Genomic DNA, 17,126 nt, shown 5'->3' with positions numbered 1-17,126 from the left:
TTGGCTTGCATTCACTTGTCTGTGTCTTCTTATGAAATACGCAAGTTCTTTTCCTCTAGACACTGAAAGAGGATCTCTTCCCTCCTCCCTCTCATGTGAAGATCTTATGGCCTGTGCCAGGATCATCTTCCTTTTTGTGTCGTTTTTCTCGGATGTCAGCATGCTTTGTTTGGTGGTAGAATTCCTACCTCTCACCACGCTGCTTTGCAGACATTGCAGTATTGAATTGAATGGCTAATGGATATTGAGAATAGATGGGCGCAACCCCTCTATGACATGTCCAGGAGTAGTCTGTAAGACTCGTGTGTCAGACTATGGAAGAAGAAGACTCTCACATGCTGCTGAGTTCTCTATCATCTCTCTCCACATTAGACTTTGAGAAGTGGATGCTCATTTTCAGATAACAACCCCTCCCACCTTCACCAGAATACCTGGCAGGCCCATCATGGCTTCCAAGTTACTGAGGACTTTGTTCCTAAGAAGTGATGGTCCAAAAGCCTGAGGTAGCTACACAAGTACACTGGTAGTGCTACCTGCTTCTTAAGTCAGAGCTGAGTTTGTTATCTCATGATCAGGAAGAATGTTGCATTTTTGAGATCCTGTCTCAAAAAGAAAAAAAGCACACCAAAACAAAAAACCATCTTTCTTGGCAGCAGGTGGTAGGTTAATCCACACTTACAGCAGATATGTTTGGGATTTGCAATGTAGTATATTTCCTCTGTCCTTGGCATGGGAAGTCCACTACCCTGAACAGTCTTCTCAAGGGCAAACTTTTGAGGGTGGTCATCCTTGCTCGTCATCCCAGTGTCTGGGAGTTGGAGGTGAGTACATTGCTCCAAGGTGTACCACTGACTCAAGTCCTAAAGATGAGGAGGAGTTTCTTAGTTTAGCAAGTGCCAATTGACAAGTCCTGGTGAAGCCTCACTCTGGATGTCCCTTTACCACCACAGCTTCTTTTCATTAGCACACTCCGGCCTTGAAAAAGTCTCCAAATTTTGTTTTGTGGACTCTGACTTCAGCTCGAACTTTCTTCTTCAATGCAACGGTATCCTTAAACTAAGTCTGTCCTCATTTCTTTGATATCCTCCTTGTTGACCTATAGCAGTAATCAAATGATAGTTGTTTCCCAACTTGACTGATTTGATCACATTTTATTAATGTGTGAACTGCAAGAGAGGAGAGAGAGAGAGAGAGAGAGAGAGAGAGAGAGAGAGAGAGAGAGAGAGAGAGAGAGAGAGATGGAGAATTTAGCCTTATGTTTCAGTCAATTATATGCATCATAAAAAGTCCAGAAAAATGAAGCCAGTGCAACGGTAAACAATTCCAAGTCTTAAAATCTTAGGAGACTTCGTTCTAGTCCCTTGTTCTATTTTGAAATTCCTGTCTTCTGAGAATCCATGTTTTTTCTCCTTATTTGAAAATAGTAGGGCTAATATGTACTGAAGTACAAGTCTTGAGGGGGAGACAGAATGAGAAAGCATTGTGCTCTGTTGTACAGAAGACAGAGTCACTACCAATAAATGTTTACTCCTTTCTTAAGCCTCAAAGAGAATCATTCGCTTTATGTTGCCAGAGTAATGTACCTTAGGTACTCATCCATGGTTTCCTCCCTGAGGTAAGAAACTTCTTTGTAGATAACCTTCTTGCAAATGTTGCCAACTCCTGGCCATTATCGAGTATTTAATACATACATATGTAAGGTATGGGCACATGAAAGGATGTGTGCATGCCAGCAGAGTTCTAACAAACCAATGTTGAATTCAAGATACCCAAACTGCTTAACAGTTTACCTATGGCCATACCAATTGACCGTGTCAGTTTCAATGGGGAGTGTAACAGAGGTCTTTTAAGATTATAATCTACATACAGGCATGGAGGTGATCACAAAATACCACACATTTCAGTTTTCTTGAGAAATGCCAGCCCCAGAAACAGGATCTAGAGGCAAAAGGGGAAATTACTCCAACGTGCTTTTCATTTCCTGCTTTGGGCACTGGCTAGACTACGTAGGCTGAGCTCCATGAACCTCAGGGAAGGGGCTCTTTCAGGGTTTGGTTTAGAGATCCTCATCCTGGTAGTTATTTTGCTGGGAAAGAACATTCAAGTGCTCTGCCTACGTAGAGTCCTGTGAAGCAGTGGAATATCATTCTCAAATAGAGAACATGGACGAAGATGGATATACTCAATTAGACTTCGGCACTCGAAACATCCACAAAAGACCTGTAAAATCAGAGAAAGGTATCCACTTTCTTTCTGCTAATAGTACCTTCATTCTTATTTAGTGAAATAACAGAAGTAGAGACCTGGAGAGACTCTTGATTTGTAGGACTTCCTACAAAAATATATTTTCATATATATATATATATGTATATATATCATATATGGTATATATATGGTATATATTTGGTATATGTATAGTATTTATTTGATATATATTTGATATATAGTATATATTTGATATATATTTGGGATATCAAGAGATAGATAGATAGATAGATAGATAGATAGATAGATAGATAGATAGATAGATAGATAGATTTGCATATAGTGCAGTGACTTCCACAAACTGCTTTTAGTTTGTGGCAGAAAACAGGACTAGTCCACTCTGCGGTCATAGTTACTTCTTCGGTGGGAAGTGACACTTGTAACATGAGTAAAGGAGAAAAATGAAAGAATTTTAATAGAGTTGCTTTTTGTTTGCCTTTTAGTAACTCGTGAGGGGGCCAGGAAACAGATAAACAAACAAACTGTACAATCGTACAACATTCGATGCTAAAGTGGTAGGGGATAAAACCATGGAGGAATATGTGGCAAATAAAAATGAATGCATTCAAGAGAAGCTAGGAGTCAAAGGATTTTAAATCCCGAATATAATATACTTTTTTGTTAAGAGATTAATTTGGATTTTATAAAATGGGAAGTTAGTCAGTAATGAAAAAGACATGCTACATCAAAATGTCTCATTATCAGGAGATATATATTAAAACAGAAACAAGACAAGAATAGAGGATATTAAAGCATCTCCTCATAAAGTGAGTGTTTTAGTCTCTTTCCGGGTCACCTCTTGGGCAGCTCTATGACTTGGTTTCCTGCTGGTGGTGTCATAAGCGTAAAACAAAGTCAGCTAGAGCTCCCAAGGACTAAGCCACCAACCAAAGAGTACACATGGGGGAACCTTTAGATCCAGTTACAGATATGGCAGAGAATGGCATTGTCTGCCATCAATAGGAAGAGAAGCCCTTGGTCCTGTGAAGACTCTTTTCTCTGGTGCAGGGGAATGCCAGGGTGTTGGGGTGGGAGTGGGTGGGAGGGAGGGGGAGCATCCTCATAGAAGCAGGGGGAGGAGGGGTGGAAGAGGGGAATAACATCTGGAATGTAAATATATGAACTATCCAATAAGAAATAAAAAATAAAAACAAAGTCAGTTCACTGTTAAAGGAAGAGTTGACTCACAGGTTCTAACATCAGTTGGCTTTCTTCTGCTTTTTGGTGTTCACATTATGCAATTATTTTCCTCTTATAACCACATACACAATTCCTTTCTTGTGAAATTTGCTTGGAAAATAGTACAGAAGTTAATTGACGGAAGGGGCAAGGCTTATATGCTTATGCTGTGAAAATTAAAGTGCTCACTATCAACAACGGTATTCGAAGGTGCTATTGATCCAATTTCAAACCTGGAAGATAAAAACAAAAATTTAAAAAGGACATAGAGAAAATAAGTTGCTTAAATCATGCATCATATAAATGAGAAGAAAAAGCTGTCCTTAGCAGTTGGTGCTGCTTCTTCTACAGAAAGCTGTTTGATTTATAACCAAGTAGGACTTCAGGGAATGAATAATGCCCAGGCCTATAGAATAGCCTGTGAGCCTACTATGACCATGATACCATAGCAGAAGGAAGAGAGGAAGAAGCAACCTGAATCTGGAGGACAATGGAGACTCACACTGCAATTCTAGAGTCTCAAGTTGGTAGAGCCTAGTGGCTGCTGATCCTTTTAGAACCATCCCCATTTCAGTGAGCTGAGCTGTTGAAGAGTTCCACAGTCTTCCCTCATTTTCTTTCTCATCTCATTGACTTTCCAGGAAGCCCAGCTCCATCTTCTCGTTGGCGGTCCATTGCGGTAGCTTTAGGAATCCTGTGCTTGCTCACAGTAGTGGTCGCAGCAGTGCTGGGTGCCCTAGGTGAGTATGGGTGAGGGAGGTTGATAAAGGCACGGACAGTGATTATGAAATTAATTTATGCCAGGCACTCTCTCAAGGGGTTGGCGTGTATAACTTCATTTAATCCTTACATTAACCCCATTGGGTTTGTGCTATTAATTTGTCTCAGTTATAGGAGAATTTAGAAATTGGAAGATTAACTCTTCCATAGTTATAAGCTAGTCAGTGGTGGAATTATAAGAAATGTAGAAAATCTGCTTCATAAAACACATACTTTTCAGTATATTGCTCTACTGTTCTACATAGATAGGTGACTTTTTTTAAAGTGGAATTTAAAGTATAAGTTAGTGGAGGGAAACTTGCAGAGCCAAAAGAAACACAATCTTCCTTAGAAGACAGCTATATTAAGTTAAAATGAGTTGTGTGTAATTTTTTTGAAAGCCTCATGATACATGGGAATTATCTTACACATGATCTTTAATAAAGAATATCTTAACTTTACCAAGTATTGCCTGAGGCACTGAAAAATTACTAAGCAGATGCTTTGTGAAGACTTAATAGATCTCTTTAGGTTTCTATATTTCGTGAATCCTATGCCGATAAAGTTATATGATACCTTCAAAGAACCTTCGTCACTTATTAGTCAAATGCTTGCTGAGAACAGAGACATTCTATGTATTCCATGTTTGGTAACTCTCAGATTGCTAGCTAGCATTTTGAAGTAATTGAAGAAAGCAAAAGGTATTACTTTGTTAAATTATTATTTAAAATTGTTTACAATTCACAGTTAGATCTATGTCATTTTCTTTTTGCTACCTTCCTCACTGGCCTTTCTGTGTATTTCATATATTATCTATGCGTGAACCATTTGACTCTGTCCTTTTGTCAGTGATGTACCATTTATTTCTCATTAAGTATAGGTGTCCCCTATGTGCTTCCATAAAATATGGGTGCTGTCATTTCAGTTTTCAAGCAGAGCACAATGACTTTCTTTTCTGTCACTCTTGCTGTTCGTGACATATGAAGCATTTCGGAGATTCAATTCAGGGAGATATCCAGAGGAGAAAGACAACTTCCCATCAAGAAATAAGGAGAACCACAAACCCACAGAACCATCTTTAGATGAGAAGGTGGCTCCCTCCAAGGCATCCCAAACTACAGGCAAGGGCAGAACTAAAGGAGCAATGGGATCCTGGATTCCAGAGGTTCATTTCCTGGTACTGAGGCTTGGGGTGGGGAATGTATTTACATCTAATAACAATGCATTCAAGGGAAGCAGGTCTAACAATTTCTGTAGCATAACATACCCTGCCAGAGAGCTGGTAAAGTGGCATCACAAATCCACAGCTCTTTAACTTACTAAAAGGAGCAGTAGCTGCTTTTGTCTGGCTGTGTGCCAAAACCTACCAGATATAATGTAATTTGATGCAAAGAAAGGAGCAGTGCAGTGTTCAGTGCCTTTACGGAACTGGTATTGTTTTTACAGTGATGTTGTTAGAATAAGAAAGAGATGTAAGGGAAAGGGGATGAAGGGCGGGAAGTGTATAAGAGACACTGTAGATTGTAAATGCTACTAAGAATATACAGAAGGGACAGACCTTCACATCAGTAAAAATTCCCATTTGAGCACATTCAATCGGCATTTGTTTGATTTCATAACAATTGTTTTCTATATCCTGTGTTTCTGATTGCCTCATAATGGACTCAATGCCTTCCCTTCAGCATTCCATCTCTGAACTTACCTCCCCACTGCCTTCAACTAACAAAATACAAAAGAGCCTTTGAAATATAAACAATTACATTTATGCGTCTTCATAAGATAAATTAAGTCAAGGAGAGCCCCTGTTTGTAGCCATTGCTTTTGCTTGTATCTGTTTTACACAGAATCAATACAGAAAGGGAATCTAGGCCTAAATCTGAAATGATGGAAAAGATAAGTCTAGTCATCTATTTAAAACATTATAATTACTCAACTGATTTTAAATTTTAAATGTTTATATGTTTTGCTTGCATGTACGTCTGTGTGCCACTTGCATGCCTGGTACCCTCAGAGGCCAGAAAGGTTATCAGTCCCCTGATACTGAAGTTATAAATGTGTATGAATTTTCATATGGGTGCTGGGAATCAAACCTACATTCTCTGGAGTAGTGATCAGTGCTCTCGAATACTGAATTCACCTCTTTAGTCTCTAATTTTTTTTTAAACGAGCAAAGATACTTTAATATGTTCTGTAAAATTATCATCTAATTTGTGTCAAAAATAAAGATGTGATAAAGAAATATGTTAATGAAAATTTATTATTAGGTATTCATGAAAGTGCACTAAGAGAATTATTGTTATACTGTGAATTTGATGATATTAATTTTTCCTTCCAGGCGTCTTTTCTGGACCTTGCCTTCCCAATTGGATCATGCATGCCAAGAGCTGTTATCTATTTAGCTTCTCAGAAAATTCCTGGTATGGAAGTAGGAGACACTGTTCCCAGCTAGGAGCTCATCTATTGAAGATAGACAATGCAAAAGAATTTGTAAGCACACATTTCTGTAATTACCTGTGGTCTATATTCTTCAGAGCAAGAGGGATTCCTGCACTAACAATGTTAATATCATCATTTTATGTGGCTGCAAAATTAGGCTGTAGGCCTGCCGAGTACATAATGCATGGTTTTATTTTTAATTAATTAATTTGAAAGGAATCAGATTTCAGAGCTTGCAAAGTATCACTTGGCACCAAGCTTGACCTGAATTTGGTTCCTAGAACCCAGATAGTAGAAGGGGAAAAAAAGACTCGATAAATGTCCTCTGACCTCCACATGAGCACTGTGGCATGCCACCCAACACACATGCACAAAACAAATGAAAATGTTAAATCAAGTACTTTAAGACACACTTTATGATTGTTCGAATATTGTGGTAAGGGTTCTTAGCATTTGTATATTTGTACTTCAGTTTTCAAAGTTGAAGTGTAGGAGAGAAACTGTCCACTTGTTACTTTAATATCAAGAAAATATCAGCAATGACAATATATTTATCAATTGTTTGGTTTCTGTAAAATATTGAGGATGGCAAAGAGGTGGGCTTTTTTTGTTTTGTTTTAGTTTTTTTTCTTTTAATTTTGATACATAGTTTCCATCTTAACCCACACATATCTGGAGCAGAAATATCTTCTAAGTGGCAAAGAGGATTAAAAAGTAACCCTTCTATATACAGTTTAAAAGAGAAGCAACAGTTGCTAAAAGTCTAACATCAAATACCAATAACAAATAAGATGAAATTTTAGAAGCACCTGTATTAACAAGAAATTCTGTAGAATCAGGAGGACTTACAATACATGTTGAAGGAAGGGTGGGTGAGAATGCCAGAAAGCATCCCATAATACAATTCTAATCTGCACATCTTCACTACTCTGTTTTTATCCATCTGTAACTCCATACTCAAGAGTTGCATTTCTTGTGAAAGTTGATGAAAGTAAGAACACAGACAAGGAAGAGGATCATATTAGACATTCACATGGCCTTTGCTATCAACCTGGAATTGGCAAATAATCATCCCATTTTTTTGTGACCAATTTTCAAGAGTCTTCATTGAAACCTTGATTATTTTAATTGTAAAGCATGCAGTACAGACCAGGGGACATAGATCTGTGAAAGAGTGCTTATTTGACACCTGTTAGGCTCTGGATCTCATCCACAGCATTGTGTCCCTTGGTAAAGCTATTATGACTTTGCATTTGCTACTTGTGCAAAAACTGATGGCCCATTTCCCATGAAGAGGCTTGGGAACTGGACACTGCTGGATTTTGTGTAGTTTCTTGAATGAGGCAGAATATTGATACTATATGTTTTCCCTTTAACTTGTGTGAGTGCTTCTATGTATGTATGTATGTATGTATGTATGTATGTATGTATGTATGTATGCATGCATGCATGCCTGTGTATGTGTGTGCACTGAACCTTGAGAGCTAGGATTACAACTACCCAACCCCAGGACTCTCCTGTCTTCAACCCCTACCAAACAGGAGTTAAAAGCATGCATGGATGCATATTGGATGGATATTGGGAATTCAAATTCAGGTCCTCGTTTGTTTGCAGCAAGCATTCTTACCCACTGAGCCATCTCCCTAGCTCACATCTTTTATTAACATTATGAATCTGTTCTTAATGGGAAAATTGAAAATGACTCTAAAGTACTTCTCTAGACATTCAACAAGATTCAATGATTGACAGTCCTCTCTAGATTGTCATCTTACATGAACATCCTTCTGTAAAAGGATTCATTCGGCTCTGAATGCCTGTAGCACTGTTTCAGGCTCCCCTTGATGTGCTTTTTTTTCTTGTATTTTTGTTTTACTACAGGAGTTCATTGAAAGCCAAACATCTTCTCACCGTGTTAACTCATTCTGGATAGGTCTATCTCGCAATCAGAGTGAAGGGCCGTGGTTCTGGGAGGATGGATCAGCATTTACCCCCAACTCGTAAGTTCCTGTAGAGACATGGAGAGGTCGAATTCTTCCATACAGTAAAAAAAAAAAACAAAAAACAAAAAACAAAAAACAAAAAACAAAACAAAAAAAAAACAAACAAAAAAATCCCTTGCTTTTCTGGTCACATAGGAGAAAAAGGAGTCATGGTGGTGGAGGAAGAGGGAGAAAGGGACATAGGGATGAAGAGAAAAGCTCTGAGGGAGACTGTAGAGGATGCTCACCTGGTGCTGACTAAGGGATTCCCATGGCATCTGGTCCATCTGATCCAGTGAGGAGAGGTGTTGCTGTCCACTGCAGCCTTGGACTTCCAGGCCATAAGTCAGTCTGAGGTAAAGATTAACCTACTCAATGGACATGAGACACTAGACAAAATGTCTTTTAGAGCCACACTCTGTATCCAAAACAGAGAATAGAAAGAGTGGTTATCCATTAGAATGGTAAAATAAAGGACATGAAGGTAAAGTCATTAACATAATGTTTTTCACAGAGCCAATGAAAAATGACATCCGATGTCATTATTTCAACTGTTTCTTAACATTTGTGAGGTTACAATTTCTTCCTCATTGTGTACTAAAGTCTTTGAAACTTCTATTCATCTGTTCATTAATATTTGTAAATATGACTTTTATTTCCCTTTCAATGTATATTGATGCATGCAAGTGTGTATCTTTTCTCACGTTAATCTTAATATATATAATATAATCTTAATATATAATATTAAATTTTACCGTTTTAAATTTTACTAATGTTTCTTTTTCTCTTCTATCACTTCTTTGGCTAATGTTGATTATCTTCCATCTAATTTCTCTGTGTCAAATTGAATTCCCTTTTTAAATTCTTATGTTGGATGCTTAACTCATCATCTCCGGTCTTTCTTTTGCTTTGAGGTCATTCGGTTCACATGCTTTCTGATTTCCACAGTGAGTTAGTTGTTCTTTGATCCATGACTTAGAAAGAAATTTCTCAATTTTCACACATACCTATGCTTCCCACATTCCTATTTATCCTTTAGATTTCAGGCTTAGTTCCTCTGTGATCAGTAATGTACTGCTTGTGGTGGCAATTCCCACTTCCAGCTCTGAGATTTGCATTGAAAACATCTACATGAGTGCTCCTATATTTCTAGATATGTTAAAGCCATACTAAAAGGCCTACGTAGATTTAGAATTGTTGCATCTTCCTATTTGATGTCATTTCCCTTTCTTCCTTCCTTCTTTTTTTTATACTGGATATTGTTTTATTTGCATTTCAAATGTTATCCCCTTTCCCAGTTTCCTGTCCATAAACCCCCTATCCCATCCTCCCCTTCTTCTATGAGGGTGTTTCCCCCACCCATCCACCTACCCCTTCCCACTTTCCCACCCTGACATTCCCCTACACTGGCGTCCAGCCTTGGCAGGACCAAGGGCTTCTCCTCCCATTCGTGCCCAACAAGGCCATCCTCTGTTACATATGCAGCTGAAGCCATGGGTCTGCCCAGGTGTACTCTTTGGATGGTGGTTTAGTCCCTGGGAGCTTTGGTTGGTTGGGATTGTTGTTTTTATGGGGTTGCAACCCCCTTGAGCTCCTTCAATTCTTTCCCTAACTCCTCCAGTGGGGACCATGTTCTCAGTTCAATAGTTGGCTGCGAGAGTTCGCCTCTGTATTTGTCATACTCTGGCAGAGCCTCTCAAGTCTTCCTTCCTTTGTATTTTACTGATTTTTGTTTATTTCTCATAATTCTTCCAGTTTGCCTGTTTTTTGTTTGTTTGTTTGTTGTTACTTGCAGCTCATTTTGCTTACAGTAGTCTCAATACTATCTATTCATGTCCAGAGTCCATTCGGGATAGTTTGAAAGTCTGTACCTGCTAACTCTGTATGCATTCTGGTTTTCTCCTGTGCATCCTTTGAGTTGGTTTGTTGTCTTATATATAATTGTGTCTTTGAAGGCTTCTTATCAACATTGCATCTTGAACTGTTTAGGGCTTTATGTATCAGCCTGAAGTTTGTAAAGTAGCATCTACTGGTGGCAACGAAAAGTCCACTCCCCCACCTCCACCCAGTGTTACATCAGCAGCGCTCAGCTACCTCTCCTCTACTAACTCAGTACAAATGCGTTCATTAACAATCCACAGAACATACGTCTTCCTCTTCTGCAGCATTTATTTACCTTGATTTGTTTTCCCATTGCACCCATGCAATTAGATGATTCTTTGTAAATTCACAAAATGGGCTTAACATTTTAAAATGTTACTACTCCTTTGTTGCAGGGTGGTGGTAACTTAATTTCTGTCTCCAAACCACTTGAATGTCAGGGAAAATTTTTGGAAATTACTGGTGAAAATTCTCCCTGAGGTCTGGGTCAAGGCAGTTTATCCTGCCCCTGTCATTTCAAGAGCAGATTTTCTCAATCTACCAACCACTGGGTCAAGGAGAGGCAACCATTCAAGGTAGAGTTCTGTAGGTGGTGACTTTTGCTCTATGGCCCAATGATATTCCTTGAGTGTAACTAATTGACATAGCTCTTTATTTCATGCAACTATTAATACTAGCATTTCTTGGGAGGAAAGTCATTTTCTTACCTTAATTATAAAGACAAATCTATTACCACTTGAAAATTCATAAAATCTAAATTAAAGATTTCCTTTTTAAAATAATTTAGATTCCTCAAAACTATTTTTACCAATGTTCTTAAACTTTCTAACCCCATAAAAGACCTCTCTGGCCTCTGATTGTTTTAATTGCCTCACTGTATTTCTTTTAACAGGTTTCAAGTCAGAAATACAGCTCCCCAAGAAAGCTTACCCCACAATTGTGTTTGGATCCATGGGTCAGAGGTCTACAACCAAATGTGCATTGCTTCCTCATTCACTATCTGTGAGAAGGAACTGTAAAATGTAATGTATGTGAGAGTGTAAAGGTGGAATGCATGTGTGTGTGCATGCACACACACACCCACACACATCACCACCACCATAACCACCAACACAACCAATAACAACAACAACAATAAAACAACACAACAACAACAGCAACAACAAAACAGAACAGAACAGAACAGGAAAGATGAATATTGAAAATCAGAGAAAACGCTGAAATGCTAAGAGACTTTAACCTCAGCTGAGAACTTGGATGCAGAAGCTAAGACTTCTGCACTTGCCAGCTTCATAAAGAAGGCAGCGCTATCTTCCAGTTAGTAAGCCACTAGATGTGAAATGAAGGCAGCTCAGAAATAGGGAATATGTGAACATGAGGTATCCTAACCCAAATGCCACAACCACAACAAAACCCCTACACCATCAGGAAATACTGTAGAAGGGGGCTGAAGACTCTAAGCGTCAGAGGACCAGCATGCCTACTGCTAGTGTCTTCTAGACAGGACTCACTTCCAAGAAGTGAGTACCCAGGTAATAACAATACAATTTAGCAAACAAGATGTGCATAATAACAACCTCAGTTGGTATGCCAATACAGATGTAGAAATTTCACAGGGTCCTACTCCCCACATGAAGGACTACAGGCCATTAATGATTCTCAAAGAGAGGGACAAGCCTCCTGATGGGTTACTGAACCCCGAGCAGTCAGCACTGAACACACGTACAGAACAGTATCATTGAACCAGTAAGACATATGCATATGTGTTAATCAAAAGGTATTACTGGAGCACACACTGTGTTAGCGTGATTTGCTCAGTGTCTAGCAGTACATCAGACACAGGGAGAAGGCATGATGCACTTCTAAATTGAGACGTGAAGGGATGAGGGAGGAAAATCTTCATTATAACCAGAGCTTTTATTTTCATCCACATGATCACTATTAAGATGATCATCATTCAGACGTAGTGACCCAAGCTTCTTCCCCAACTAGATAACCCAGAGAGTCTGCCTGCCTTTTCTGATAGCAAAATCTGCTACGACAAGGTGCTTCCCTCACAGGAAGCACTCTCCTTAAATGTTAGAGTTGGAAAGAGAAATGATATCGGATAGTGGATATTTAAAAGGCACCCAGTCAGGATTCGTGTTTTTGAGCACAGAATGTATTTCATCTTTTTAGGACATACTATTTTGCAGTTAACAATCAATTCTTTAGTCGTTTCCTTACAAACGTGCGACTGGAATGTGCCTCTGTTTCCTAGTGTGACCTGCCTTGCTGCCTTCTAAGATTGTCCATTAATGCCACCCATATTTCCTGTGTGAATTTCCATATTGCTGGGGATCTATTTGTAGCTTCCTCAGACTGATCAATGTGTGGGTAGAAATTGTTCTGGGTCCACTGAATTATTCACTTGAAAGTGATTGGTTTTATGTCACTTTCATCTTAACTGAAAAAAAAAACTGCTTATTAAAGGATCTTTGGCCTCTGGATAACTTGCCTATATGTAGCAATCACTAACATAATTCTTGCCTTCTCCCTAAAAAGTTGATGAATTTGATACTAGGAAATGTGTATACTAGATAGTTTTTCACTGAAGCATAAACTTGCGTTCTTAAAGATTTTATAATGTCTCCAAGAAAAAAATAAACATTTTTGTGAGGTTTGCTCTCATCTTTTAACATTCAAATTTGAATTGTCAACATCTGAAAGAACTACAGAGGAGACAGTAATCAATATGAGAGAAGTATGATTAATTAGCTCAAGCAGTTAAAGCATGGGATGGGATTTTGAATGACATGCATGTTGTGTATGTGCACGAGTGAGCTCATGTGAGTATGTGTGTACGAGTGTGCTTACTTATCTGGCCACATCTGGAGAACAGAGGTCCACTATCACTTGCCACCACCTTCTTTGTTGAACTAAATTGTACTATTTCCTTTTGCTGTCCACATTGGAATCTTATGCTTACATTTTAAAATTATAATAATTGGATGAACAACTTTTAGCTTGACACACACATGAATTCAAAATCTGTGGTTTCTGGTGGTCTTTTTACAGGCTCTGACTGCTCTAACTGTTTCTTCACTAGTTGGTATTTAGTGTGCTTGCTTTAGCCAGGCATTATCTGTGTAGAACAACTTTGGTAGAGTGATGAGCATACAATAACTTGTGTGTGTGTGTGTGTGTGTGTGTGTGTGTGTGTGTGTATATATATGTGTGTGTGTGTGTGTGTTGGCAAACTAGATATGTATACACACAGAGAGATAGATGACAAATAGCTAAGTAGATGATAGATAGATGGATGGATAGATAGGTAGATAGATAGATAGATAGATAGATAGATAGATAGATAGATAGGTGACCACACACCTTTCACTATATGATGGTATAGTATCTCCCTTAGAGGATACATCCCTCTCCTCACCAATGTTTGTCAGCACGTTGATCTTGAGTCAGAATTATGAGAAATATTTTTTCATTATGTATGAATGATCTGGTCTTAGGTATTTAGTTGTTGCAACACACACACACAAACATGACAATAGAATTATACTGTACTGGTTCAACAGTAACGCTGGATATTGACTGAGACAATTTTCTCATTTCTTATCAACTGTAGGAACAGAGGTTAGCAACAGTGCTGTAAATCAGGAATGCTACTAGAGCATGGGATTGCTCCTGATCACAATGTGCTTGGTGTATTATAAAATGTTAAACCAAGTCCGGATACTGTGAGAAGAAAGGATATGAAGTTGACAACAGGGGTGGACTCTCAGAGTTAATCGAACCCCAGCCAGCTATGTGACTGCTAAAGAAATCACTTCACTTAGATAGCTTTCACTTTCTTTTTGAGTTAAATCAAAGAATCAAATTGATTGTCTGCTCTCAGGGGGTCTCCCGCCAAGTGAATGATGCTTTCCACTCTGCCTTTGGAGACAGGAAGAGTCTCCCCTCCTTCCCCAAAGGTACAGGTGAGTGATCAGATTGTGATGCATACTGGGTAAAAAAAAACACACACACACACACACATACACACACAAAAACCCAGTCCAGTTCTGATTATGCTTTAGACTCAGAGGACCTTCAGTGCTACTAGGAGGGGTCACCATCCCCACCTTGCAATTCTGAAAGACTTGTAAACAAATACACACAAGGTCTGAAAAAGCCAGATATTTTAATAACGGTTCACGGATCGCTTAGCCAGAAAACACATGCAATTTTCCCTCAGCCAGACTAACTTGGCATTCTGAATACAGGCTCAGAGGGGAGGGGCTGGGCCTCTCCACGCAGGAACTGGAGTCAGAGGCTTCCCTTGCTGCCTGCAGGGAGAGACCATTAAGAATGCCTCTCAGTGCCTGGTTTCCTGAGGTATCTGAGAGTAGACAGGCGACCTCGAGGAATCTGAGCACATCTCACCGGCATTTCTGCAGGAATCAGGATGCAGGCCAAATACAGCAGCACAAGGGACATGCTCGATGACGATGACACCACCATAAGCCTGTATTCTGGAACATCCACTGTCACCAGACGAGCAGAGCCCAGGCACTCAGGTACTTACTTCTGTCTCCTCGAATCCAAGCAGATCAGAGCCCTGGAGAAATTCGTGCGATGAGACACTTTTTATAGGCATGTGCAAGGCAGAGGGAAGGGAGGGCATCTTCCCGTGGCTTATAGTGAGGGGTAACTGCACTTTCCACAACTTGTCTACACACATGTAACATTTGGAAAAATGGAACCAGCATACACACAGGGGTCTGATTCCTTAACACTGCATTGCTGGCATAGCAGTTTGCAAGGAGGGGATATGAGCTTTCCAATTAGGTACAGCAGGGAAAGAAGAAATGGTTTATACCTTAAAGTAACATTGTTTCCTTTTCCTTTCTCACGAAGGCCAACTCAGGCCAGCTTGTTGTTGTCCGTGTGGACTGACACCTGTGATGGGATTTGGAAATTTGGGGTAATAAAAACGACCAATTCATATTTTGTCAGTTTTGAACTCTTGACACTAAGGGAGAGATGGTATCCCAGGAGGCTAATTAACTTGGGTATTCGTTAGAATCTCTGCATCTTGAATCTGCAAGATCTTGGAGGAGCCATGTCAGAATCAGGTATTGGTTTTACCCTCTGACAAGGACTTTGGAAGTAAATCCTAATTTCCCCTTAGGTGTGAATTTCTGTGAATTGGAGCTGAGATAGAACCTAGGGTTTTCCTCTGGTAGGAAACAGCATAAAACTGAGCTATGCTGTAGACTTGGTTTAATTCAGTGGGAGACAGTAAGTTGCTTGCTGGCCTCAAACCTTCCTATCGCTGTCTCCTCGGTAACTGAATTATAAGGAGGCACCACCATACCATGTTCTGTCCTCCTTTATTCCACTGATTTTAAAAACATTGAAATGGGGGTTGGGGATTTAACTCAGTGGTAGAGCACTTACCTAGCAAGAGTAAGGCCCTGGGTTGGGTCCCCAGCTCCGGAAAAAAAGAAATAAAAAACATTGAAATGATTGAATCATACTTGAAAGATATTTAATTTAGCCGATGCCTTACCATTTTTGTTACCGTTATTTATCTTACAATTGGGTAGAATTTTCCAGTTCTACTCATTTTCATAATCCACACATAGAAAGGGGAGCTTATCTGATTGGTCTACAGCAGACATTAGATTTGGCTCTAGGGCAAAGACCCCACTCGATAAAGAAGATCACATGTTGCATGTTCACATTCTGGTATCAAGTGGGCCACTTACCACAGCATGACCTTAGTGTCCTGGGGCTTGGTGCCATTTCTTATAAAACATCAGTGACGGGAGGTGTGCATTGGTGCACACGTTGTGACCACTTTAAGTGCTGGGTGCACGTTTGTCCATACTGACTTCAGCTGACAGTAAACAGGAGTAACAAAAACCCCTTTCCTCCAGAAAGCAATTCCACACATTTCTGACTGTCTATCTGAGGCTTACTGATACTGTTTCTTGTTTTCCCACTAAACTACCCAGAGAGCGGTTTAAAGGATATTGGGGATTTCCAGCTTCCTTCACCTGAACTCAGTGGCTGCAGGACGAAGGATAGATGGGGCAGGAAGTGCGCAAAACAATTGGATTGTCCTTCCTCCAGCCAACCTCATGAACAACCAGCCCCAGGACCTTAGTTCCAAGAGGACAGCATGCAATTTCGTTTTTTTTTCACCTTTGCCTAGAGAAGGGCTAGTGATCTGCATAAGCAGGAACAGTGTGTCCAAATAAGTACCCCTGAGATCGAAGGGTGGAGACAGAGGTGGGGCAAGATGAAACACTTGGTACAACACTTGGCAGCTTCTTTGTAAGAAATGGAAATTGGAACAGTGGGAGGGAAGGTTACAAGGAAGTGACTCAGAGGCTAACATCTGGAAAAGGTTTCCTCAGCCTCCCTGTGTGATATCTCCCTTTCTTCTTGGGATACGCAAACATTTAGATGAATGTCGTAAAATTTTTTTGTAAGAAAACATTTTTTACACACCTCTGCTGTAGAAGTAGCAGTAGAAATCAGGGCAATTTCAGATTCAATATGATGTGACAAAATACAAGTCGGTGTTTTTTTTTTTTTACCTGTTTCTTTTGAACTGTTAGAAATGAATAATACCACAGGAGATTT

The 17,126-nt window shown here is 39.5% G+C and overlaps 2 protein-coding genes and 1 long non-coding RNA gene across 12 annotated transcripts in view; 2 read left to right on the top strand and 1 right to left on the bottom strand.

Annotated features, from left to right (window-relative positions):
• The first annotated feature begins 1,968 nt into the window (after positions 1-1,968).
• On the top strand, positions 1,969-13,185 carry Clec7a (C-type lectin domain containing 7A). 6 transcript variants are annotated; one of them, XR_010065696.1, is made up of 8 exons: positions 1,971-2,238; positions 4,086-4,184; positions 5,190-5,324; positions 6,539-6,690; positions 8,518-8,636; positions 8,775-8,974; positions 10,895-11,074; positions 11,392-11,534. XR_010065696.1 is itself a non-coding variant. In XM_039108259.2 (6 exons), exons 1-6 carry the CDS (start codon positions 2,163-2,165, stop codon positions 8,878-8,880), a joined length of 687 nt encoding a protein of 228 aa, XP_038964187.1. In that variant the 5' UTR covers positions 1,971-2,162; the 3' UTR covers positions 8,881-10,884. The 6 variants fall into 6 exon arrangements, 4 of the variants coding, with proteins under 4 accessions (XP_038964188.1, XP_038964187.1, XP_006237162.1 ...); XR_001837491.3 differs by lacking the exon at positions 8,775-8,974 and having other exon boundaries at positions 1,973-2,238; XM_039108259.2 differs by lacking the exons at positions 10,895-11,074; positions 11,392-11,534 and having other exon boundaries at positions 8,775-10,884.
• On the bottom strand, positions 12,827-16,697 carry LOC120102409 (uncharacterized). Of its 2 annotated transcripts, XR_005503999.2 has the most exons (3): positions 16,244-16,697; positions 15,933-15,966; positions 12,827-15,431 (listed from the first exon to the last, which is right to left on the bottom strand). It is a non-coding gene; the product is annotated as an uncharacterized LOC120102409 (long non-coding RNA). The 2 variants fall into 2 exon arrangements; XR_005503998.2 differs by having other exon boundaries at positions 12,827-15,966.
• Clec1a (C-type lectin domain family 1, member A) overlaps positions 13,329-17,126 on the top strand; it is a 27,209-nt gene continuing 23,411 nt past the window's right edge. Inside the window, exons 1-2 of one of the 4 annotated variants that reach the window (XM_039108218.2) lie at positions 13,329-14,470; positions 14,930-15,049. In XM_039108218.2, coding sequence (XP_038964146.1) covers positions 14,938-15,049 — 112 coding nt within the window. In that variant the 5' untranslated portion in view covers positions 13,329-14,470; positions 14,930-14,937. Of the gene's footprint in view, positions 15,050-17,126 lie in introns of all 4 variants that reach the window. The other 3 variants (XM_039108217.2, XM_039108220.2, NM_001109253.1) reach the window with 3 other exon arrangements.

Source organism: Rattus norvegicus, chromosome 4 (assembly GCF_036323735.1).
Source record: "Rattus norvegicus strain BN/NHsdMcwi chromosome 4, GRCr8, whole genome shotgun sequence".
NCBI classification, from domain to species: Eukaryota; Metazoa; Chordata; class Mammalia; order Rodentia; family Muridae; genus Rattus; species Rattus norvegicus.
The sequence above is the reverse complement of the archived record's forward strand: the minus strand, read 5'-3'. Positions and strand labels throughout refer to the sequence as shown.

Bases quoted from the DNA above. Each gene is read 5' to 3' on its own strand.
- Clec7a (NM_001173386.1), top strand. From the start codon at position 2,163: ATGGACGAAGATGGATATACTCAATTAGACTTCGGCACTCGAAACATC. The intron at 2,239-4,085 runs GTATCCACTTTC...TTGACTTTCCAG, and splicing joins ACCTGTAAAATCAGAGAAAG to GAAGCCCAGCTCCATCTTCT. The intron at 5,325-6,538 runs GCAAGGGCAGAA...TTTTCCTTCCAG, and splicing joins CAAGGCATCCCAAACTACAG to GCGTCTTTTCTGGACCTTGC.